The following is a 26005-nucleotide window of genomic DNA, read 5'->3' as shown; positions in this document are numbered from 1 at the left end:
TTCCCGAGAGACCAGGCGATGCCGGAAACAGGTGCAATCGACCCGGCAGAAAGAGAGCTGGCCGGCCTAACTACAGGGACATGGAGAGTGAGTGCCGGGGCAGTGAGGCAAGCCTCCCCTGGAACCGAGCGAGTGGAGCCGGCCCAGGACGTGAGCTGCAGCAGGAGGCAAGCCTGACTCTACCTTCGCTCGCCTATCAAGGCGAGCCCGTGATTCTCGGCCCCTGCAGACTGCCCGCCACCCCCGCGCCATCGCTCCAAACTCTGTCCACCAGTCGCCAACTTCCAGCCTTCTCTCCCTGACAACAGTCTGACACCCCAGCCTGTCCACAATCTTAGTGTCACATTTGATCCCAAGGCGAGTGTCAGCTCTAACCCCCCCCCATTCACGCCATCGATAAGATCGGACTATTTTCTCATAGCATCTCCAAACTTCACCCCTGTCCTGGCCCACCTACTGCTGCTGACACCCTCTTCTGTGCCTCTGTCACCTCTAGATTGGACTGCTCTGGCTGGTCTCCCATATTCTACTCTCTTAACTTGAGGTCATCTCACACACTGTTGCCGGTGTCTTCGTTTGCACCAAGCCCCGCTCCTGTTCCCCGTCACCCCTGCGTTCTCTGGCCTACTTTAGCTCCCAGGCGAGCAACGTCTTGTTTTTGAAACTTGTATTGCTTTCCAATCTCTCTGTCCTCCCTATCTGTGTAATCTCCAACAGCTGGACAATTCTGGCCTCTTCTGCACTTGATTCCTCCACCATAGGGCCCAAGCTCCAGAATTTGTCCTTGCACCTCTGCCACGTTACGAGTTCCTGGTTGAAAAATTCCTGAAAACCTAACTCGTTGATTAAGGCTTTAACATCTGACCTAATCTCTCCTGTTGCAGCTTGGTATCATATTTTGATTTATAATACTTTGGGATGTTTTATCATGTTGAAGGCACTATATAAATATGTTGTTGTTGAATGCTGCAACAGGTTTCAACAGACTACATAGGGTATACCGTGCAACCATAGGCCATTTAGTCCAAGGATGCTCCACAAGCATCCTCCCTACTTTTCTCATCTAGATCTACCATCATAAACATTTATTTCCTTACCATGCATGTCTAGATTCCTGTTAAATGTATCCAAACTAATCACTTAAACCACTCCCTGTGGTAGCAAGTCCCACATTCTTATTGGATACACTCATTGGATAAAGAAATTACTTCTGAATTCCATATTCCATTTCTTGGTGACTGTGAGGAGTGACTCAGTTGGCAGAACTTCTCTCTGAACCACAAGGCTCTGGGTTCAAGTCCCAAGGCTTGTGAAAAAATAAAGGCTGCACTCCAATTCGGTGCTGGGAGAGTGCTGGACTATCGGAGGTTCTGTCAAAATTTCAGAGAAAATGGTGAGCTGCCTCCTTGGGTAGATGCGACACTTTCAAAGAAGCGCAGTGGTGTTGCCCCTGGTGTTCTGGGAAATATTTATCTCTCAAACAACATCACAAAAGCAGATTATCTGGTCATTATCACATTACTGTTCGTGGAAGCACACTGTCTGTATATTGGCATCCACGTTTACTGCTTTACAACAGTAACTAAACTTCAAGAAGTACTTCATGGGCTGTAACAGATTTTGAGACATCTGGTGGTCATGAAAAGTGCCACATGAATGCAAGTCTTTAAAAAAAATTCTTTGTTACTATTTTATATTGAGGACTTTTGACTCATATTGAGGAAGTTTGCTCTTCACCAATAGAGGAAACCTGCTCTTTGCATTCACTCTTATCAAACTTTTTCATAATCGTTATTAGGCCGTCCTCAGTCGCTCTTTTTCAAGAGAGAAGAAAATGAACCTGTCAATCCTTTCCTGATATGCATACCTACTCGCTTCTTGTATTATCTTTGTACATCTCTGCATCTTTTGTGGTACCTCTATTTCCTTTTTATAATATGGCGACCAGAACAGCACATGTTACATTTAAGTGTGGTCCAACCAAGGTTCGATACAAGTTTAGGATAACTTTGTTCTGTTTCAATTTTATCCCTCTACAAATAATCTCCAGTGCTTGATTTGCTAACCAATAGCACACCTTTTAGTGATTGGTAAGTTTGAACTCTTAAGATTCCTTTGTTCCTCTTTCCCACCTCGACTCACACCTTCCAATTAATAAGTGATCTTTCTATTCTTCCTACCAAAATGTATTCCCCCCCAATTTATCTGTATTGAACATAATTTGCCAATTTTCTCTCCTTACAGATGCTGCTCGACCTGCTGAGATTTTCCAGCATTTTCTCTTTTGGTTTCAGATTCCAGCATCCACAGTAATTTGCTTTTAATTTGCCAATTATTTCCTCATGCTATATATTTGTTAATATTCCCCTGTAATTCATTGCAGTCCTCTGCCCAATTTGGTGTTAACTGTTAATATAAGAGTTGTGTTTTTGATTCCAGAGTCCAAATTGCTAATATAAATTGTGAACATCAGTGGTCCCGGCACTGATCCTTGTGGAATGCCACTTCCCAACTTCTGCCACTGTGAATATCTACCCTTTAGTCCACTCTCTGCTTTCTGTCTGGAAACCGACTCGTGGTCCAATTGCTATCCTTTGCTAACTGCTGCCACAGGCTGGAGGGGACTATTACAAGCCTTCTCTGACCATTGCCACAAGCTAGAGCAGACAATTGGTACCCTTACTGTTCTTCCCAAGCTGAGTTTCAGACCTTGTATTCTTTCCATCATTAAGATTTGCCATTTAACTTTTTTGCAATGTTTGTTATCTCTGACTGGGAAATATGATATGATGAATACCAGCAATTTGCACTTTTGTTTAAAAAAAAATCTTCAGTAGAGAAAATTATAAATACATTTGTAGCATTTATTGAGATGACCTATGTAAAGATTAAACATTTCTTTCCTTTTCTCTCCCTCCAAAAGAGTATTGACCTTTCAGCCTTTCCATAAACACTAGCACCATGGATATAGAGAATCACAAATTGTGGGCTGTGCCCAACGTTTCAATGGCACTTCACTGTTGGTCTGCCACATAGATAATTCTTGTCAATTAATTAATGATCATAAATTACTGTTTTTAAACTGTTTGGTTATGTAAACTGAGCAGAAATTACAATTTTTTGTTATGTATCTTTATGTGCATATATAGAGTGACTTCAAGACCTCAACTGTAACTGAACAACGTAACATGGAGAAGTATGAGAGAGTTATGACAATTGGAAGGGGTGCAAGTGCGGAGGTCCTCTTAATGAATAATGTAGAAACAAAAAAGTTATATGCTGTTAAAAGAATAAAGATTGATTCCTCACTTAAGACGAGAACCAAAGAAGCTGTAATGCAGGAAGCAACCATTTTGATCAGACTCAAACATCCTCACATTGTCACTTGTCATGAGTACTTCATTGACCAAGAAGAGCATGTCTTCATTGTGCAAGATTATTGTGATGGTGGCACTTTGGACGACCTAATCCAGTCTCAAAAAGCGAAGGGGTCCTTTGTGGAAGAGGATATTATGCAGTGGTTTGTTCAATTAGTTATGGCCATTCAGTACATTCACTCCCTGAAGATTCTTCATCGAGATATTAAAACGTCAAATGTCTTTCTTACAAAGAAAGGCACAGTTAAACTTGGAGATTTTGGAATTTCGAAAGTGATGACCCACACTTTGGATATGGCAAATACCTGTGTTGGAACGCCATGCTATTTGAGCCCTGAACTCTGTCAAGATATCCCCTACAGCTCCAAGTCTGATATTTGGGCACTTGGTTGCCTTTTATTTGAACTTTGTGCTTTGGAACCTGCTTTTCATGCAAGGAACCTCTTGAGTTTATTTTATAAAATTGTAAAGGGAGAGTATGCCTGTGTACCCAAGAGCTACTCTGAAAACCTGCAAAACTTGATCAAAAGGATTCTCAACAAATGCCCTGAAGAAAGACCCAGTGCCAGCACTATCCTCAAAATATCTTATGTCCAAGAACACCTCAAGTTCTTCATCAGAGATCAGGAATCCCAGCTTACAAAATATCATTCTGTAAAACATCTGCACTTGGCTAAGAAGGAGAGTGATGAGATCACTGATGCCCACCATGACAATCTGGATCACTCTGCAGAGGGCATGTGTCCTGAGAGCATCAAAGTAGTCTCAACTTCACATCGTCTGAGTGATAGAAATGTAGAAGAGATGGCCTCAGAGGTGTGTGAAGATATGGGGCCCACTGATGAAGGAGATAGATGTAATTACTCGGACGATTTTGATCAGGATAGTTTGTCCTCGGTAGAGGATCATGCAGAGGAGGATGAAATATCAGTACCACCTTCAAGTGTTGAGACCTCTGAAGAGACCGAAGGTAGTTTGGTATTTAGAATCAATTTTAATACTTTTTGTTTAACCCTTAATATAACCATACTTCCAGTGTACTTACTTTAGAAAATTGCCGCAGCAAATATTACCAGTACTTTTCCTTATTGATCAAATTCATTTCTCAGTAATATTCATAATTTATTAACTCTGTTAATTCTCACCACAATAAGTGACAAATCTGTAAGAAATTTTATAACACATATATGTAGCACTTGCTCATTTACAAATGTATTATTCTGTTGCAATCCAAGTTAGGAAGGATTACTTCTAAAAATCTATTGTGTGTGCTTTCATATTACCGCTGCTTAAATTTGAACACTTCACACCATTATGCTTCCTCAAAATCCTAGTACAAATGATATTGATATCTTCCATATTGTAATACTTAATGTCTTGCTTAAATTCTAAAATCTACACTTCTGCAGTTTTATTTACCGTCACTTGATATTCTGGTCAATATTCATCCCTTAAGAAACAGCACCATATAAATTGTTGGTTCATCTTCTTGCTATTTGTGAAATCTTGTTCAGTGCAAGATGACGGCTGGTTCTATCCACATGACAACAACTAGTCAATTCTATGTGAAAATCTTTGAAGACATCATACTTTCCCCAAATTATAGAACTGCTGCTGTGTAGCTGATGTCTCACCATATGATTGGGGTAATGCTTGGCTTCTGGATGGTTGAACTGTCGACGTCAGTCAAGAAGGCACAATGCCACCACTTTCAATGCATTGTACTCCGAGGATACTAAGCCCTATCCTACATCAGACATTTTTACTTTACATTGCATTGCTACTATAATTGCTACTACTGGGGCAGCACAGAGGATAGTTCTGTGGCTTCACAGTTCCAGGGTCCCAGGTTTGATTACCGGCTTGGGTCAGTGTCTGTGCAGAGTCTTCACATTCTCCCCGTATCTGTGTGGGTTTCCTCCGGGTGCTCCGGTTTCCTCACACAAGCCCCGAAAGACGTGCTGTTAGGTAATCTGGACATTCTGAATTCTCCCTCTGTGTACCCGAATAGGCGCCGGAATGTGGTGACTAGGAGCTTTTCACAGTAACTTCATTGCAATGTAAGCCTAGTGTGACAATAAAGATTATTATTATTATAATGTCACTCCCTCTCTTTATATAAATAGTTCCTGCTGATGTTATGAGAGTTGTTTTTAATAAACATTTTATTGAGGTATTTTTGGTATAGTAACAACAACAAAATAAACAATATACATGAAACCATAAACATAGTGCAAAAGCTGTTTACCTCTCGTACAGGACCCACCCTTATTACCCGCTACTCTAACCTAAACTACCCCCCCCCCTTCCCCCGGTCTGCTGCCAATCAATTTTCCATAAAAGTCAACGAACGGTTGCCACCTCCGGGTGAACCCTAACAGTGAACCTCTCAAGGCGAACTTAATTTTCTCCATACAGAGAAAGCTAGCCATGTCCGATAGCCAGGTCTCTGACTTCGGGGGCTTTGAGTCCCTCCAGGCCAATAGTATTGGTCTCCAGGCCACCAGGGAAGCAAAGGCCAGAACATCTGCCTCTTTCTCCTCCATCCGGATTCCCGGATCTTCTGACACCCTGAAAAACGCCACCGATGCTCCCACATGTCGCCTCCACTGGCCCCAAACTCTCAGGGCCGCCACCACCGCGGGGCTGGTGGAGTACCGCGCCGGTGGGAGCGGCAAAGGCGCAGTTACCAGTGCCCTCAGACTGGTGCCCTTACAAGAAGCAGCCTCCATCCGCGCTCCTCCCCCACCACTCACTTCCTGATCATGGCTATATTAGCTGCCCAGTAATAGTTGCTAACATTTGGCAGCTCCAGCCCGCACTCCCCGACTCCGCTTGGGCATTGCCTTCCTTACTTGCACCTGCCCAGACGAAGCCCATGATCACACTGTTGACCCGCTTAAAAACGGACCACAGAATAAAGATGGGGAGACAGTGAAATACAAATAGGAATCTCGGGAGGACCATCATTTTCAACTTTTGCGCCCTTCTGGCCAGAGACAATGGAAGCGCGTCCCATCTCCGAAAATCATCCTTCATTTTGTCCATTAGCCGACCAGATTCAATTTTTGCAGCCGGTCCCATTCCTGTGCCATTTGGATGCCCAGGTACCTCCTGACCTAAACGGCAGCTCTCTGTCGCCCCTCCTCTACCCTCGTCTGAACCACAAACATCTTACTCTTTTCCATATTTAGCTTATACCCCGAAAACCGGCCGAATTCCCCTAAAATCTTCATGTTTTTTTTCCATCCCCACTACTGGGTCCGAAACGTACAGAAGCAGATCGTGCGCATAAGCGAAGCCCTGCCCCCCCCCCCCCCCCCCCCCCCCCCGACCAGTCCAATGACTCTAGAGCCAGCGCAAACAACAGAGGAGAGGGAGCATCCCTGTCTCGTCCCCCGGTGCAGTTTAAATTAGTCTGAAGTTGTCCTGTTCGTCTATACACTAGCCACAGGAGCCTGATACAGTAAACTGACCCAGTCAATAAAGCCCCGCCCGAATCCGAAACGTCCCAGTACCTTCCACAGATAATCCCATTCTACCCAATCAAAAGCCTTTTCTGCATCCATTGCCTCCCTACTTTCTGAAGGCATCATTATCACATTTAACAGCCTTCTTACATTGGCCACCAACTGCCTATCCTTAAACCCTGTCTGGTCTCCCCAATAACCGGCACACAATCCTCAACCCTGGAGGATAAGATTTTAGCCAGCAACTTGGCATCCACATTCAACAGGGAGATCGGCCTGTAGGACCCACACAGCTCCGGGTTCTTGTCCTGCTTAAGAATCAGCAAAATTGTTGCCTGTGACATGGTCGGGGGCAGCACCCCTCTTTCCCTAGCCTCATTGAACATCCTGAACAGCACTGGCCCCAATATCACCGAGAACTTTTTATAAAACTCCACTGGGTACCCTTCCGGGGCCTTACCCGCCTGCATGGCCTTCAAGCCCTCCACTATCTCTTCCAGCCCAATTGGGGACCCCAGCGCTTCTAACCGCTCCCCGTCCACCGTTGGGAAATTCAGCCCTTCCAAGAAGTGCCTCATCCCCTCTGGCCCTGTAGGGGGTTCCGACCTGTACAGCCTACTGTAGAAATCCCTAAACGCCTTATTCACCCCTACCGAATCACCAACCAGGTTCCCCTCACTGTCCTTTACTTTCCCTATCTCCCTAGCTGCCTCCCTCTTCCTAAGCTGCTGTGCAAGCATTCTGCTGGCCTTCTCTCCATGTTCATAAATCGCCCCCCTCGCCTTTCTCAGCTGCACCACCACCCTCCGTGGTCAGCAAGCTGAACTCCGCCTGCAACCTCCGCCGTTCCCTCTGCCTCTGGGGTCTCCGCATACCTCCTATCAGTCTGTAATATCTTCTTTACTTGTCGGTCCGGCTCTGCCCTGTCAACCTTCTCCCTATGAGCCCAGATCGAGATCAGCTCCCCCCTGACCACCGCCTTCAGTGGTTCCCAAACCACCCCTGCTGAAATTTCCCCCGTGTCATTGACCTGCAGGTAGCTCTGAATGCATTTCCTCAACCGCTCGCACACTCCTTCATCCGTCAAAGGTCCCCCATCCAACCTCCAATGCGGGCGCTGGTTAACGTCTTTGCTAACCTGCAGGTCAACCCAGTGTGGTGCATGGTCTGAGATTATAATCGCTGAATAGCTCGTATCCACTACCCCCGCCAGAAAGGCCCTGCTCAAAATAAAGAAATCAATCCGGGAGTACACTTTATGCACGTGTGTGTGTGTGTGTAGAAGGTGACCTCCTTCACCCTCGGCTGCCCAAACCGCCATTCATCCACCCCCCCCTCCCCATCAGCTTCATGAACACTCTTAGTTCCTTTGCCATTTCTGGCACCTGCCTGTTTTCGAGCTTGACCGGTCTAAGTCAGGGTCCATAACTGTATTGAAGTCCCCTCCCATGACCAACCTGTGCAAGTCTAGGTCCGGTATCTTTCCCAGCATCCTCCTAATAAACTCCACATTGTCCCAATTTGGCACATGTACATTAACTAATACCACCTGCACCCCCTCTAGCTTCCCACTGACTGTAATGTATTGACCTCCCATGTCCGAGACTATTCTACCCGCCTCAAACACCACCGCTTATTGATCAGGATCGCGACCTCTCTTGTCTTTGAATCTAGTCCCAAGTGAAACACCTGGCTGACCCAGCCTTTCCTCAGTCTAACCTGGTCCGTTACCTTAAGGTGCGTCTCCTGTAACATTACCACGTCAGCCTTCAATCCCCTAAAATGCGTGAACACACATGCTCTTTTGACCGGTCCATTTAACTCTCGAACATTCCACGTGATCAGCCTAGTTGGAGGGGCCCCTCCACCGATCCGCCATCCCCTTTTTTAGGCCCACCTCCAGCCCATGATCCGCGCCTCCATCGGCCTATGCCCAGGCAGCCCCTGACCTCCTCTCTGTCCCTCAGCCCAAGTCTCTCCCTTGTCAGCAGAACATTCACCCCCACCCCCCTAGCAACACCACCCTGTAACCCAACCCCTTTCCTAAACCAAACATATGCACCCCCCCCACTGCGCTTCCCAGAGCTAGCACTACTGCTGGTTCCAAATCAATGCAAATGGCATCACAAACATCTTCCATAAAATGCAAAACGAGAAACATTTTACAAAAACAGAGAAACAAAAAAGAAAAAACAAAAACATGAACGTTGCAGCCAAGTTCAAAAGTTCTCAGTCCTTCGCCAGCCCATTCTTTTTTGCAAAGTCCAACGCATCCTCAGGCGACTCGCAGTAAAAGTGCTGATCCTCATGCGTGACCCAGAGACGGGCTAGGTATAACAGTCCAAACTTCACCTTTTTCTTGAAAAGGATCGCCCTGATCTGGTTGAAGCCTGCCCTCCTACTGGCCACCTCCACACTCTGGTCTTGGTAAACCTGCAGGATGCTATTGTCCCATTTACAGCTTCGTGTCTGCTTGGCCCACTGCAGAATACGCTCCTTATCCGAGAACCTGTGGCATCTCACCACCCTTGCCCTCGGGGGTGGTCTCCCATTCGCGGCTTCCTCGCGAGTGCACTGTGAGCCCTATCCACCTCCAATGGCCGAGCGAATGCCCCATCTCCCAGCAGCTTCTCAAACATGTCTGCGACGTATGCCCAGTGTCCGTTCCTTTGGACCCCTCCGGGAGCCCGACAATTCTTAGGTTCTGCCAGCGGGACCTATTCTCTAGGTCCTCCACCTTCTCTAGAAGCTTCTTCTGCAGGACCCTCAGCATCCCCACCTCCAGCTCCACCGCAGTCTGATGTTCCTCCTGCTCAGCCAGTGCCTTCTCCACCTTCTGGATCGCCCAATCCTGGGCGTCCAGTCTAAGCTCCAACCGCTCAATCGACTCTTTTATCGGGTCCAAGCAGTCCCGTTTCTGCGTAGCAAAGCCTTCCTGAATGACTTGCACCAGCTGCTCCATAGACTGCTGGGTCGACAAGCCAGAGGTCCACCCGTCCGCCATGCTGTCTCCTGTTGCAACTACAGCCCAAGTCTTCTCTCTCTTTGTGTTTCTGCCCTCACAAACACTTCTAGTCCTTTTCTCCATGCACCAAAGTGGGAATTCAGTAAAGAATTGCCACTAAAATCCGTTTTAAATTTATGACCGTTAAAAATTCGGGGGAAAAGGGTCAAAATTCCGACCAGAGCGGGAGCCACCAAATGTGCGACTTACTCCTTCATAGCTGCCACCGGAAGTCCTGGTGTTATGAGTTGAACAGACAATAGCATCGGCTTGTCTGAGATTTACCAATGATGACATCAGTAGAGCAGTCTATTGGGAAATGGACGAGTAATAAAACAAAAAGAACAATACAATCTGAAGGAATGTGCCTGAGGATTATTTATTAGAGTGTTAAGGTTAGTAGTTGACTTCCAAAATGACTTCCAAACTGGAAATTTGATTTGTAATGTGCATAGTAGCCAAGCTATACCGACAAGGTGCTACATTGCTCTGCAATCCTTGCAAAGAGGGTAAGCAGATTCTTTCTATTCACACATTTCAAAAGCAATCCCCCACAACACACACACAAACACACATACACACACACACACACACACACACACACACACACTCCTCCCAGAAATGGTTTTACAACAGAGTAATAAATGTAAAAGAGTGAGAAGCTAAATTGAAATAATTGAGGAAATTAAATAGATAGTAGCTATAAAATATTTAGTTACCTATCTTTTGAGGAAAAAAAACTCACTCGCTGCATTTTATTGTACATATAATCACTATTGGAAAAGAACATGGAAGACATTCCAACTATTCATTCAGTGTTGAGCCAAATTGAAATTACTCTTGAAGCAGCTTTTTACTACCTTCTCAGCATTCCCTTCACAAAGTTATCATGCACTCCTTGACTGAGCACAACTGGAGTTCAGATATGGGTACTAAAATAATTTGGTCTGCTACTTCTTTCAGCATTGCAAATTTTGGAACCAACTTTGGAGCCAGGTGTAGTGTAAACCATTTGTCTGTGTTGTGTGCTCAGAAATAGGGGCAACATTCTTAAGTTTGCTTTTTGAAAAGTGTACAGTTTAATAAACCTGGAGTCATCTAAAATAACATTGCACTGTATAAGGTATGATTTGGGCATCTTGAGAGTGTATGAATAAGTTGTACTAAGCTTATATACCTGTTCTAATCGTTGTTTATATCTATGATTTGTAGCCACTGATGAGGTGGACTTTGTAGAGTACCCCGATGATTTTGAGGAATGGGAGGATGATGTTGCAGAGATCGTATGCAATGCTCGCTCTGCCATGGACGTTGAGGCAAATAACGAAGCATTTCTAGAGGAAAGAGACAATCAAGAAGAAGCTGCAGGCAATCTGTCCACCACCATTAAGACTCTGCGAGAGAGATGTATAGGTAGGAAGGCATCTGAAGCATTAAAATATTATCCAATGGACGATACACTGCATGGATTCTGGCTTACTGGCTTACAATTAGTGCATGGGCTGTTATATCACTACTTTATAAGAATATTTAAGAACAAACCAGAATATTGTGCGACCTAACAAAAAGTGCAAATTTGTACAATAAGAATTCCGGACTTATTTCTGATTTTGGTTTTTGCTCCGTAGTGTTTTTTTTACCTCCGGGTTAACACAGCAGAACAAATACTTCAGAACAGTCAACATTCATATTATTCGTGAGCTTACTTACAGTCACCCTAATTATTTTGCAAAATATTTAGCAGATTTTGTTAGGTGTGTACAGGAAGGATTCTTGACTCAGAATATAGATAGGCCGACTAGGGGGGTGGCCATATTAGACTTGGTGCTCGGCAACAAACCAAGCCAGGTGTCAGATGTCTCGATAGGAGAGCATTTCGGTGACAGTGACCACAACTTGAACTTTACCATAATCATTGAGAGGGATGGGAACAGACAGTATAGGAAGGTATTTAATTGGGGGAGGGGAAATTATACTGCTATTAAACAGGAGCTGAGGAGCATAAACTGGGAACAATTGTTCTTGGGGAAATGCACAACAGTAATGTGGGGATTGTTTAAGGAGCACATGCTGCGAGTGCTGAACTGTTTTGTCTCACTGAGACGAGGAAGGAATGGTAAGGTGAAGGAGCCTTGGATGACAAGAGAAGTGGAGCTTCTAGTCAAGAGGAAGAAGGACGCTAACGTAAGGTTGAGGAAGCAAGGATCTGACTCGGCTCTAGAGGGTTATAAGGTAGCCAGGAAGGAACTCAAAATGGACTGAGGAGAGCTAGAAGGGGGCATGAAAAAGCCCTGGCAGGAAGGATTAGGGAAAACCCCAAGACGTTCTACACTTCTGTGAGAAATAAGAGGATGATCAGAGTGAGAGTAGGGCCGATCAGGGATAGTGGAGGGAACTTGTGCCTAGAGTCTGAAGAGATGGGGGAGGCCCTAAATGAATACTTTGCTTCAGTATTCACTAGGGAGAGAACAGTGTGAACCAGGTTAATAGACTCGAACAGGTTGATATTGAGAAGGAGGATGTGCTGGAAATTTTGAAAAGCATCAGGATAGATAAGTCCCTTCGGCCTGACAGGATATAGAACAGTACAGCACAGAACAGGCCCTTCGGCCCTCGATGTTGTGCCGAGCAATGATCACCCTACTTAAACCCACGTAACCCGTATAACCCAACAATCCCCCCCATTAACCTTACACTACGGGCAATTTTAGCATGGCCAATCCACCTAACCCGCACATCTTTGGACTGTGGGAGGAAACCGGAGCACCCGGAGGAAACCCACGCACACACAGGGAGGACGTGCAGACTCCACACAGACAGTGACCCAGCCGGGAATCGAACCTGGGACCCTGGAGCTGTGAAGCATTGATGCTAACCACCATGCTACCGTGAGGCCCTAATATACCCAAGGTTACTACGGGAAGCGAGGGAGGAGATTGCTGCACTGTTGGCGATGATCTTTGCATCCTCACTGTCCACTGGAGCAGTACCGGATGATTGGAGGGAGGCAAATGTTGTTCCCCTATTCAAGAAAGGGAATAGGGAAATCCCTGGGAATTACATACCAGTCAGTCTTACGTCTGCGGTGAGTAAAATATTGGAAAGGATTCTGAGAGATAGGATTTATAATTATTTAGAAAAACGTAGTTTGATTAAAGATAGCATGGCTTTGTGAGGGGCAGGTCATGCCTCACAAGCCTCATTGAATTCTTTCAGGATGTGATGAGACACATGATGAGGGTCGGGCAGTGGATGTGGTGTATATGAATTTCAGTAAGGCATTTGATAAGGTTCCCCATGGTAGGCTCATTCAGAAAGTTAGGAGGCATGAGACACAGGGAAATTTGGCTGTCTGGATACAGAATTGGCTGGCCGAAAGAAGACAGCGAGTGGTAGTAGATGGAAAGTATTCCGCCTGGAGGTCAGTGACCAGTGGTGTCCTGCAAGGATCTGTTCTGGGACCTCTACTCTGTGGTTTTTATAAATGACTTGGAAGTGGAAGGGTGGGTTAGTAAGTTTGCCGATGGCACGAAGGTTGGTGGAGTTGTAGATTGTGTTGAGGGTTGTTGCAGGTTACTACAGGACATTGACGGGATGCAGAGCTGGGCTGAGAGGTGGCAGATGGAGTGCAACCTTGATAAATGTGAAGTGATTCATTTTGGAAGGTTGAATTTGAATGTTGAATACAGGGTGAAAGGCAGGATTCTTGGAAGTGTGGAGGAACAGAAGGATCTTGGGGTCCACGTACATAAATCCCTCAAAGTTGCCACCCAGATTGATAGGGTTGTTAAGAAGGTGTATGGTGTGTTGGCTTTCATTAACAGGGGGATTGAGTGTAAGAGCCGCGCGGTTTTGCTGCAGCTTTATAAAACTCTAGTTAGACCACACTTGGAATATTGTGTCCAATTCTGGTTGCCTCATTATAAGAAGGATGTAGATGCTTTGGAGAGGGTACAGAGGAGATTTACCAGGATGTTGCCTGAACTGGAGGGCATGTTGTATGAAGAAAGATTGAGGGAGCTAGGGCTTTTCTCGCTGGAGCGAAGAAGGCAGAGAGGTAACTTGATAGAGGTGTACAAGGTGATGAGAGGCATGCATAGAGTGGATAGCCAGAGGCTTTTCCCCCAGGGTGAAAATGGCTGTCACGAGGGGGACATAATTTTATGGTAATTAGACGAAGGTATAGGGGAGATGTCAGAGGTAGGTTCTTTATACAGAGAGTGGTGGGTGTGTGGAATGCACTGCCAGCAGAGGTGGTGGAGTCAGAGTCATTAGGGACATTTAAGCGACTCTTAAACAGGCACATGGACAGCAGTAAATTGAAGGTGTGTAGGTCAGGTTGATCTTGGATTAGGATAAATGGTCGGCCCAACATCGTGGGCTGAAGGGCCTGTACTGTGCTGTACTGTTCTATGTTCTATATGCTAATCAGCTGAGGGGACAGACTGAAAACTTAACTTATGTTCCTATCAAACTGCTGTTGTGTTTTAACAGTTGCAAATGAGCAATATTAGGTGCTTGATTTGATTTATTGTCACGTGTACCAGGGTAGAGTGAAAAGTATTGTTCTGTGTACAGTCCAGACAGATCGTTCCATACATGAATAAACATAGGACATTCATAAATACACAATGTAAATACATAGACACAGGCATCGGGTGAAGCATATGGAGTGTCGTACTACTCAGGAGAGAAGATGTGTGAAGAGATCCGTTCAGTTCATACGATGGTCATTCAGGAGTCTGGTAGCAGCGGGGAAGAAGCTTTTTTGAACCTGTTAGCTCCTTAGTTTTGCTGACGTTGAGGGAGAGATTGTTGTCATTACACCATGCCACTAGGGTCTCTATCTCCCCCCTGTATTCTGACTCATCGTTGTTCGAGATCTGACCCACTACGGTTGTGTCATCAGCAAACTTGGAGATGGAGTTTGAGCCAAATTGTGCCACACAGTCGTCTGTGTATAGGGAGTACAGTAGGGGGCTAAAAATGCAGCCTTGCAGGGTCCCGGAATTAAGGACTATCGTGTAGGTGATGTTGTTGTTTATCCTTACTGATTGTGGTCTATGGGTCAGGAAGTCGAGGATCCAGTTGTAGAGGGAGAAGCCAAGTCCTAGGTTTTGGAATTTTGATATGAACTTGGCTGGGATTATGGGATGAAGGCGAAGCTGTAGTCAATGAATAAGAATCTGACGTGGAAGTCCTTGTTGTCAAGGTCCTCCAGGGATGAGTGTAGGGTCAGGAAAATTACGTCTGCTGTGGACCGGTTGTGGCTGTATGCAAACTGCAGTGGATCAAAGCATTCTGGGAGCATGGAGTTGATGTGTCTCATGACCAACCTCTCCAAGCACCTCATAATGATAGATGTCAAGGCCACTGGATGGGGGCACTCCAATTGACTTCTCTCCCTGACCTAAGCTTGATCCTTCTTTATGATTGCACATCTGAGTTGTAGTATTAAGTAGTCATGGGCAAAAACCTATATCTAATTATGCCATGATATAGTCCAGCTTACTGTGGATTCAAATTACTTTAAACCTATTTGTTCCCTCAACACTATGTAATGCTGAAACATATCAACCAAAAGGTCTTAGGTTCTCGGTTTCCTCCTCTTCAAGTATCATGCCTTAAGAGGGTGCTGGTAACCATGGACTTCCATTGGACTGGCCATGGTTATTCTTGGCAAAGTATTGCAGTGGTTTTCCATTGCCTTCTGCAGTATTGCTGACCTGGAAACGCCTCTCGTCTGGCCTGATATCAAGCATATTGGAGGGATTTATAGGCCGATAATCAACTTGTTTCGCTACAGTATGAACCATGGTAATCCAATTCTTGAAGTGGAACATGAACAGAAGCGGGATTGAACCCAATTTTGCAGGCATCAATCTGATCCACTCAAGCCATCCAGTCAACTGGTGCCCTTTAGGAGAATGCATTTCTGAGGAAGGTTTAGGTCTATGGATAGTTATGGCAGAGGCTTTAATTTCTTTTCATCACATGGCTGACCAGCAATCTCTAACACAGTATTTACAAGTTGACATTCAATCTGATTAACTGTGATATGAACGTACCTTTCTTGGCTACTTTCAAGTACTAGAGTGAAACGCAAACCTGGAGCTTCTCGCTTGGAGACAGTAACAGTACTCACTGCACCACAGACTTCACCATGTGAACACTGCTGGAAAATACTCGTGTTTATGGAAGTTGGATGAGGACAGGATTCATTCTACTGCTCAATAGCCTGCTACAAATCATGGCATATACTTAATAAGATTGACACTTGGCTGAACTAGCACTACCATCTGTGAATAGGTAATCCCATAAAAGCTGGGATAACAAGGTATAATTTTTTTAAATGGCGAAAGTATTTAAAACTTCAGCAGTTTAAGTTTGTGTGAAGCAGGTCAGAGCCTCTGTAAAGAGATCAGAGGAGTTGAAACAGATCAACGTCACTGTCAAGAGATCGGGAGGAGTGTAAAACACGTCGGCATCATTGTCAAGGGATTGGGTGAGAAGTATAAAGCAGGTCAGAGTCATTGCGAAGAGACTGGAGAGAGTGTGAAGTAGGTCAGCATCACTATGAAGAGACCGAGAGGACTGTGAAGCAGGTCAGCGGCACTTTGAAGAGACGGGGAGGAATGTGAAGCAGGTCAGCGTCACAGTGAAGAGACCGGGAGGAGTATGAAGCAGGTCAGTGTCACTGTGAAGAGACAGGTAAGAGTATGAAGCATGTCAGCGTCATGGAAGACACTGGGAGGAATGTGAAGCAGTCAGCGGCACTGTGAAAAAGCTGGGAGGAGTGTGCAGCAGGTCAGCGGCACTTTGAAGAGACCAGGAGAAGTGTGAAGCAGGTCAGCATCACAGTGAGGAGACAGTAAGGAGTATGAAGCAGGTCAGCGTCACTGTGAAGAGACAGTGAGGAGTATGAAGCAGGTCAGCGTCACTGTGAAGAGACCGGGAGGAGTGTGAAGCAGGTCAGCGTCACAGTGAAGAGACAGGGAGGAGTATGAAGCAGGTCAGCGTCACTGTGAAGAGACAGTGAGGAGTATGAAGCAGGTCAGCATCACTGCGAAGAGACAGTGAGGAGTATGAAGCAGGTCAGCGTCACTGTGAAGATATCGGGAGGAGTATGAAGCAGGTCAGCGTCACTGTGAAGATACCGGGAGGAGTATGAAGCAGGTCAGCGTCACTGTGAAGAGACCAGGAGGATTATGAAGCAGGTCAGCGTCACTGTGAAGAGACCAGGAGGATTATGAAGCAGGTCAGCGTCACTGTGAAGAGACCAGGAGGAGTATGAAGCAGGTCAGCGTCACGGAAGACACTGGGAGGAATGTGAAGCAGTCAGCGGCACTGTGAAAAAGCCGGGAGGAGTGTAAAGCAGGTTAGCATCACTGGAGTGAGAGAGAGGAAAAAAGCAAATTGTAGCATCAACTGAGTTTATTGACTGGTGAGTATTGTTTCTGCTTTTTCTTTCTCCAAAGCTAGATTTGGTGACCTGCAAGAAACAGTGAGAGCAGATGGACATTTCAAACAGCATGGGATAGCAAGACTTCATTTGGTGAGCAGTGGGAAATGACAAGAACACAGTGGTTCTTAAAACAGAACAGAGAGAGTTAGAATTCACTTTGCAAACACCAGAAAACAATACGAGAGGAGCTTGGCTATCTGCTGCCACCAGCAGCTAATCAGTGGCTTCAGAGCCCGCGTTTGGGAAAATAAACTTCACGGAGAAGCAGTTAGCCAAATGGCTGGTGAGCATTTTCTTTTATCTTTTCTAACAAGGGAATAAATTGGTTTGTGTTATCTGCTTTTTAAAGAAATATTCCTATTATTAGTAAGGGGTATTAAGTATTATTAGAGCTTATCAGTATTAGTAAGGTGTATTGAGAATTATTCGGGATTATCAGTATTTGTAAAGTTTATTAGTATTGGCGAGGAATATGAATATTAGTATGGTAGAAAGTTGTATTAGCAGTAGCAAGGTTATTAACTAATATATAAAGGAATGACAGGGCTATTCCAACTTCTAGAGTGCACATTGTGTGCTTGGTGGGAAATCGAGGAATCCCCTGAGTGCATCCCACTCCAACCAGTATTCAGTTCTAAATACTGAGATGAAAGTGATGGCTCATTTGGGGTGTGCAACCAGAGCCAAGTCCATGTCACAGGTAGCTCAGCTGTATTGGGGGAATACAAGGAAAACCAGCAGTGCAATAATGATAGGTAATTAGAGAGTTAGGAGATTAGACAGGAGTTTCTGTGGTTGCAGATATGAATCCAGGATGGTGTGTTGCCTTCCTGGTGCCAGGGTCAAGGACAACATCCTGAGGGGGAGGGTGAACAGCTAGCTGTTCTAATACATACCAATATGAATAACATAGACATAAAGAGAGGCGTGGTTCCACAGTCAGAATCTAGGGAACTGGGAAATTAGCAAGCAGGACCTCAAAAATACCAGTTTCCGGATTAATCCTAGTGCCACACTTAAATGAGTATAAACATAGGAGGATAAAACAGATGAATCTAGAGCTGGAGAGATGATGCAATGAGGGTGCAGAAGAGTTTTAGATTGGGGCCAGCTCTGGGGGAGATGAGACTTGTATAGGCTGGAATAGTTGCACTTAAATACTGCTGGGACTAAGTTCCTTGTGGGGCGGTTTGCTGGTGCAATTAGGAACATTTAAACTAACATGGCATGTGTAAATAGGAGGAATTATCAGAGACTATTGGAAGGGATAGTTAGCACAAGAGTATGGAAGAATACATTATTTGGTGGAATCAGAGGAAATAAGTGAGAGGACGTACTGGGCGAGTGCGTGGTCAATTCCAACCCCACATGCAACACAAGTGAAATTAGATATTCTTTTAAAATTCCTGAGCCCAGTAAACTGCAGTTAGCAGGTTTGTAAAATTAACCCAAATAACCTTTTATTATTTAACAGTAATGTAATGAAACTGACAAGAATGTAACTGACTACTGAATACCCCTTTCCCAATCCCCCTTCTCAACTCGCCCCATACACACACATGTGCACACATACACAGTCACACACACACACACACATACCATAGAGAGGGTAGTGGAGAGGGGATAAAATCATGATCAGATGAAAGGATCTCTGATGCACTAGCACGGTTTCCAGTTAAAGTCTTTCAGGAGATCAAGCTTTCATTTTGATACTTCTTTCTAGGCTCGAGATGAATTTCTCTGGCAAGGCTGTCTACTTCCTCTGTAGATTCAAGATAATTTCAAACATATAGTAAAAATGTTCCAGGCACACTCTGGTTTTAGAACAATAAAGCAGTTCTTTACTTGGGCGAGAGAGAGGTCCTTCTCCTTTCAAGATTTAATCACTTCTGCACAGCTCTCTCTCTGAAGCATCATGTAGGAACCAATTACTGACTATTGTCAGACAGACCTCTGTCCCTGGCCATCCCACAGGATGCCAACTAGTCAATCAAACTTCTTCCAAAGCTGGTTCTTATTCACCTGGCACTGATGAGTCTGATTTCTCTTCAAATCCTGGAACATACTGCTTATGATTATGAGTTCCGATTATGACTTTGTGGACCTAAAATAAAAGAAATGGGAACAAAGGGAAATCAAAAGAAAGGACTCTAACATACCTCACCCCTTAGAATGAAACATCATTGCAAAGACACAAAGCACACAGGCATTCATCTTTCCTTTCCCACCACCTAAATTCCCTCCTTGTGTCTGCCACTTATCAACATCTAAACCCGTGACAGTGCATCCGCAATAATATCGTCCTTTCCAGGAATATGTACAATTTTAACATTGAAAGGCTGTAACAATAGACTCCAATGGACCAATCCTGCGTTCTATAAACATGAGCGGATTATGGTCCTAATAGATTAAGCTTTATTTATTGTCATGCTGGACCTATACGTCAAAATGGTGAAGTATATTATTTAACAGTAATATAATTAAACTGATAATGTAACGGACTACCTACTCACCCCACACTAAGACAACAGAGAGGGGAAAGATGATGGAGAGGGAAGAGAATAATGATAAAATTAAAGGGTAAAAGGATCTCTGATGCACCAGTATGGTTCCCAGTTTGTCTTTCAGGTGTTTAAGCTTTCATTTCAGTACTACTTCATTCTCGGCTTGAGGTGGTTTTCTCTGATCAGGCTGTCTACTTTCTCTGTATATTCAACATAATTTCAAATATATAGTAACAGTGAGCCAGACACTGGTTTTCGACTAATAAAACCGTTCTTTACTTCATCTGTGAGAGAGAAGGTGTAAATTCCTTCTACTTTCAAGATTTAATTACTTCTGCACAGTTCTCTCTCACTGTTGTCAGGCAGAACTCTATCCCTGGCTAATCTACAGGTTATCAGCCAGCCAGCCAATCAAGCCAACTGGATAGAACTGGTTAGCACTGTTGCTCACAGCACCAGGGACCTGGGTTCGATTCCTATTTTGGGTCACTGTCTGTGTGGTGTCTGCACATTCTTCCCTTGTCTGTGTGGGTTTCCTCTGGATGCTTCGGTTCCCTCCCACAGGTCCCGAAAGACATTCAGATAGGTGAATTGGACATTCTGAATTCTCCCTCAGTGTTCCCAGTTCTGGGTGCCACATTTTAGGAAAGATGTGAAGCATTAGAGAGAATGCATAAATGATTCACAAGAATGGTTGCAGGAATGAGGAACTTAAGTTATGAAAATAGATTGGAGAAGTTGGACCTGTTTTCTTTGGAGAAGAGAAGGGTGAGAGGAGATTTGATAGAGTTATTCAAAATCATGAGGTATGCGGACAGAATGAAAAGGAAGAAAGTGTTTCTACTGTTGAAAAAGGATCAAGAACAAGAGATTACAAATTTAAAGTGATTGGCAAAAGAAACAAAAATGGCATTAGAATTTCCACAGTGTAGAAGGAGACCATTTGGCCCATTGAGTTCACACTGCTCCTTTGAGCCAGCATCCCACAAAGATCCACTCCCCCACCCTACCTAACCTTTTGGACACTACGGGCAATTTAGCATTGCCAATCCACCTAACTTGCACATCTTTGGACTGTGGGAGGAAACTGGAGTACCCGGAGGAAACCCACACAGATAAGGGGAGATCATACAATCTTCACGCAGACAGTCATCTAAGGCAGCAATTGAACCCGGTTTCCTGGTGTTGTGAGGCGGCAGTGCTAACCACTGTGTCGTCCGTAAGGAAAACCTTTTTCAGGCAGCAAGTGGTTGGAGTCTGGAATGTACTGTCTGTGTGTGGTGGAGGCAGGTTCAATCGAGGATTCAAATGGGAATAAGGCTGTTATCTGAAAAGGAAGAATGTGAAAAGTTACAGGGAGAAGGTGGGGGAATGGCACAGGATGAATTCCTCAGTTGGAGAGCTGGTGCAGACACGATTGATTGAATGGCCTCCTTTTTGCGTTGTAACAATTAAGTGACAACTTGTGTTTTTCTGTGATTATCTGTTTGGAATGGGTACATTTTCTGAAGTGAAATACAAGTTTGAAAACATTGTTTAGATTAGCAGACCATTTTGCTGTATAAATCCCTATCGTCATATTGGGACAAATCCACACTCTTTTTATGTAATTGTGTCCAAGGTATTCAAAGCTATTTTTGAATGATTATGAAATGTCCTGGACCGAGTATCGGGCACAAAGTATTCTTGTGAAAGTTGTGTTGACTGTGGTGCACAATACTGACTTTACTTTTATATAGAAGAACAGACAGCTCTTTGATAATGGGAGACATAGTTCCAGGAATATTCCTACTTTAACATGGAAAAGATTTAAATCTATTTTTCTGAGTTAAAAGGCACAGTTATCTATCATCTTTCACATAACAAAATTTACAAGGAGCAATGGATACTAAGCAAGTGGGATAGTTAGGGGAGGCGACTGAAAGTAGACCAAAGAGATCCATTTGAAGATTAGGTAAGCAACAGCAAGATGAAAACATTTAGGATGGCAATTCCAGAGTGGTACAGTGTGAAGATTCTTACTAATGATTAAATTGCAAGAAAAATAGGTTAGGATGGAAAATACACCTGAATTGGAATAATAAGCTTGCTTGCTTGCAGCGTTAGCGAATACTTGACAGATTACGAATGTTGGCAGATAGCCTGATTCCTTTTGAAATCCTTTCATAAACTACACTCTTTTCAAATATGATGGTTCTTCATCATTCCACCTTAATATGGGGGGGGGGGGGGGGGGGGGGGTAGTGGTCGCAAAAGGCTTTTAATTGGGTATTTCTCAGTTTTTGTTTTTGACCTTTTCTGCCACAGTTGTCTAACTATTATTTTATTTGTGAATTTTGCTTTAAGTCGACCTCAACTGGTGAACAATATTAATTTTTCTCCAAAATTCCATCATTCAAAAGAGGGGCACTGTGTAATGGATGATGTCAGGAACTTTCTCATTTAATACTGTTTTTTGATCAGTCTAAACTACTTACTACTACATAACGGCAAAAGCCTGCCACAGGCAGCCAGAAAGCTATTGGTTAAAGGGAATTATTGATTAAATACAGCCATCATAAATCATTTTTGTTGCAGGATAACAAGGTAATGAGCAATTGTGTCCATTGATAGAAATTCCTGTGTTCTGCGTCATATTTGAGCAGAGAAACAATGAGCAATTTCATCACGGTAATGCCTATAGGTTAAAATAAAGGATTTTCTGCTGTTACAAAGCTGCTTTAAATTCTGATGTGTAAGGGAGACATTGGAAGATCTGCTGTTGCCTTGCCGGCAAGGGAATGTGTTGGGGGAGCCTCCAAGCAGCATCAGGAAATTCCACCGACTGCACCCTTCTCAGGCCTCAGTGCAATTTGCTCCAGTGGAAAGGTTGCTCCAGTGGAAAGATTCCAAAGGAAAAGTAATTGATTTTGGAAGGAATCAAATTCTTTCCCCAAGATGACTGCTTGCTCTGTTGGGTGCAGAAGATTGGAGAAATTATTTTTTGGGAGGGCGAGTGGCAGGGGGTGGGGTGGCGGCTTTGCCAGGTCTTCACTGCACCATTAGATTATGGTGCTTTGTGGAAGATGCTACTGGAGCACCCTGCAAGTCCTGCCTGCGTTATGCAATTATCAATTATGCAAATGACCTTGTCTCTAGACTTTGATCATTGGAAGAGGTGGCTTTAGTTCTGCCACGCTTGCTTTGATGACTAATACATTTAAGATTAGAGCTAGAACTCGAGCTAGAACTCTCCGAATTGAACGTTGATCCATTTGCATTAATCTTTAACAGCAATCAGCCCAATTCATAACCAAATTATTGACATTTTTCTCTGTTTACAGATGATATTGGTCAGATGCTTTTCCATGAAGTTGCTGCTCAGTTTCTCAAGGGTTTGACCCCCGAGGATCTCCAACCTCATTTCGAGCATCGGCTGGGATCTGATCACTTGGAGACTTGTTACATTATCTTCAACATGGATCAAGAAAATGCATGACCCAGTGTGCAACTCCAAAGCATGAACTGAACTTTACAAACAAACAACAACACTACTTGAATTGAATTGTGGAAGTAGGGCATCCAACTGTATATATTGTTTTAAGTTTCTGGCTGCCTGTGGCAGGCTTTTGCCGTTATGTAGTAGTAAGTAGCACTGCAACATCCCTATATTTTGAGCTGGGCTTTCCAATATTTTATATTTAGCTGGTTGCCAGGTTACTGATATGTTGTGAAGTCGTCCAAATTGAAGGAAAATATTATATTTTATTTTTTTATTCACTTAATGATTCCCATTATTTCTCGTAAATTTTATTTGGTAATATATTCTTTAACCTCTGCATTTAGTTCTCCCAAATATTGCCCAATGACGTTTGCCTGAAGTTGAAAAATAACTAGGGATTGTAATGGAAAAAGTTAGTATTAGTGTTAGAATTAGGATGGGATTAAATGGACTTTCTTCATTCTGATCTATTTTATGAAGGAATTTGGAGATGGGATAATTTTCATTTATTTCTTTTATAACAAAAAAATATACATTTGCCCGATATTTCTACAATCTTTTTTATGGGCATGGAGTCATTTTAGTATGATCCCTTCCTTGCTAGACTGTTCCATTTTCATAAGAATACCAGTTTAGCAGAGCCTGCTGGCAGCTTTGGAGTCACCTATTCTTAAGAAATCATGATACAGATGGGAAACCGTATGGTTTTCTATGACTGGGGAAGGGGCAAACGTGTACTTTAGAGTGGACTATCGACCAGTTTAAATTGAACTCTAAAATTGGTATCACTAGTTTAGTCATGTAGATTTGAACTTCTTTGTGCAGGTTTAAAAAACTATATATGTATAGTAAGAGTATTTTTTAAAGATGTACAGTATTTTAAATAAAAAAGTGAAACACCTTGAACAGAAAGCACTTCCCACCCCCATCCTCCCCACTCCTCCCCCATTCCTCCCTTCCTCCCCCCACTTCCCCCTTGGTCTCTCTTTTTCCTTTATTATCTAGTGGTGCAATGGATTAACGCATTATCCTTGGTCTCTGGAACCTGTGTGCAAATTAAACACAAACCTTTGCATATCCCACCTTAAGTTAATTGGAGACGGATATTTCAGCAATGTTTCTTTGATCAGCCTTAATTTCTCCGAGGAAACTGAATTCAGAAATTTTCTCAGCACATGCAGAAAAATCTCAGAAAAACAGATTACAATATTCTTTTGATGGCCCATGTTGTTAGGATTTAACCAGTTTCAAAAGAAATATTTTGGAAAATTGCTTTTTCACTGGCAAATTTGAGTGGACGAAGGTACATTTGAATTGAGAGTTAAAGCTACAAAGCATTCAGCTTCATAGCTATCCCAAGATTTTCAAAGTGAGAAGCATGCTAAAAAGGAAAGTCTTAACATCCAAAGACAATGGCTTTAAGTTTGTTTCATTAACTTTCTTTCTGAGTGATAGTTGATAATGAAATAACCATTTTAAAAGCCCCTGGGTTGATTACCTCCGATTGCTTTGTGTAGTTTCATCATAACATAACGTTGAATGATTTCAGTTGGTAAATTGTAAATATGTTCTTTTTGACTACTGTGTAGCTGTGCATAGGCCCAGAATTTGTTGGGAAAATAACAGTTCCTTGTTGTTAGTGCATAAAATAATCCAGTAATTTATGAAGAGAAGTGCTGACAGTTGTGAATCCCCACAAAGTATGGTGTGATCTGTGCTGCTTCACTTTTAGCCTTGCAAACCTGGAGGTCAACTTCCTCATTAGTGTTATGAAGAAAATGCTGCATTTACACTATAAAAATAAATAAAGTTTGCCACTGAAATTCAGGGCTTCGATTCAGCAGCATAATGGCCCTGTTAGTTTATGTTTCCAAAATGACCTTCCATTTTGAAACCAGTTATCAATGAACTGGTAATTAATCCACAGTGTCACGTAAAGCAAGTAACCAGGATGCTAGTTAAATTGATTTATTTAACTGGTTGAATCAAAATCAGTTTGAATCAAAATCAGTTTATTATGGATTCAGTGACGATAGTAAATTCATTTCAGCTTACCAGAATTTAGTTTCCCAACGGTCCTGCAAAGTATGCTGGTCCACCAATTTGTAAGTAAACAACAATCGCCATGCTGATCCCACAAGTAACATCATCCCTTGAAATGCTATAAACGGTATATAGTTTACACTTTTCCATATAGACAAAAATTAAAAACGAATAATAATCTGCACATTAGGCTGGGGTTTTTTGTGTCATGTTACATAGACATAAAAATCTAAACCAACACATTATCCTGTATGTAATGCTATATAACTGTCATTTGAATAATCAGATGTTCATGCTGCCATTTCAGATATTTGCTAATCATTCAAATCCTTACATTTATTTGGGTCGGGAGATATATTAGGGACCCTGTCAGTCACCAAGGTTCCAGGTGTCCTGCTGATCCTTCGGTTCCATTATCAACTCTCATTTCCAGTAATTGGTGGCACATAATTAATTGAAGATGAAGCGTGAAGAAAAAAATACAACCCTTGGTACTTGTTGCAAGGTAAATTGCTTCAGCAAATTCTGGACTTTAGTGACTGGCAGAAATGATCTTCCCTTTGGAGAATATTTGGAGAATATTTGAAAGCTGATTGAACATGAAGGTTTAGTTAGTTCCTTAAATTTAATCATGAATAAAGGAATATCTCTAGTGAATGTC

General features: G+C 43.4%; 1 protein-coding gene across 3 annotated transcripts; it reads left to right on the top strand.

The window, feature by feature from the left end:
• Positions 1-26005, top strand: nek12 (NIMA-related kinase 12). 3 transcript variants are annotated; one of them, XM_038775350.1, is made up of 5 exons: positions 139-167; positions 2051-2090; positions 3150-4347; positions 11064-11264; positions 23144-26005. In XM_038775350.1, the coding sequence occupies exons 3-5, from the start codon at positions 3189-3191 to the stop codon at positions 23296-23298; spliced, it is 1515 nt and encodes a 504-aa protein (XP_038631278.1). In that variant the 5' UTR covers positions 139-167; positions 2051-2090; positions 3150-3188; the 3' UTR covers positions 23299-26005. The 3 variants fall into 3 exon arrangements, with proteins under 3 accessions (XP_038631277.1, XP_038631278.1, XP_038631279.1); XM_038775349.1 differs by lacking the exon at positions 2051-2090 and having other exon boundaries at positions 1-167; XM_038775351.1 differs by lacking the exons at positions 139-167; positions 2051-2090 and adding an exon at positions 2245-2309.

Source organism: Scyliorhinus canicula, chromosome 17 (genome assembly GCF_902713615.1).
Source record: "Scyliorhinus canicula chromosome 17, sScyCan1.1, whole genome shotgun sequence".
NCBI lineage: Eukaryota > Metazoa > Chordata > Chondrichthyes > Carcharhiniformes > Scyliorhinidae > Scyliorhinus > Scyliorhinus canicula.
Note: the sequence above shows the minus strand (reverse complement) of the source record. Positions and strands in the feature narration are given on the sequence as shown.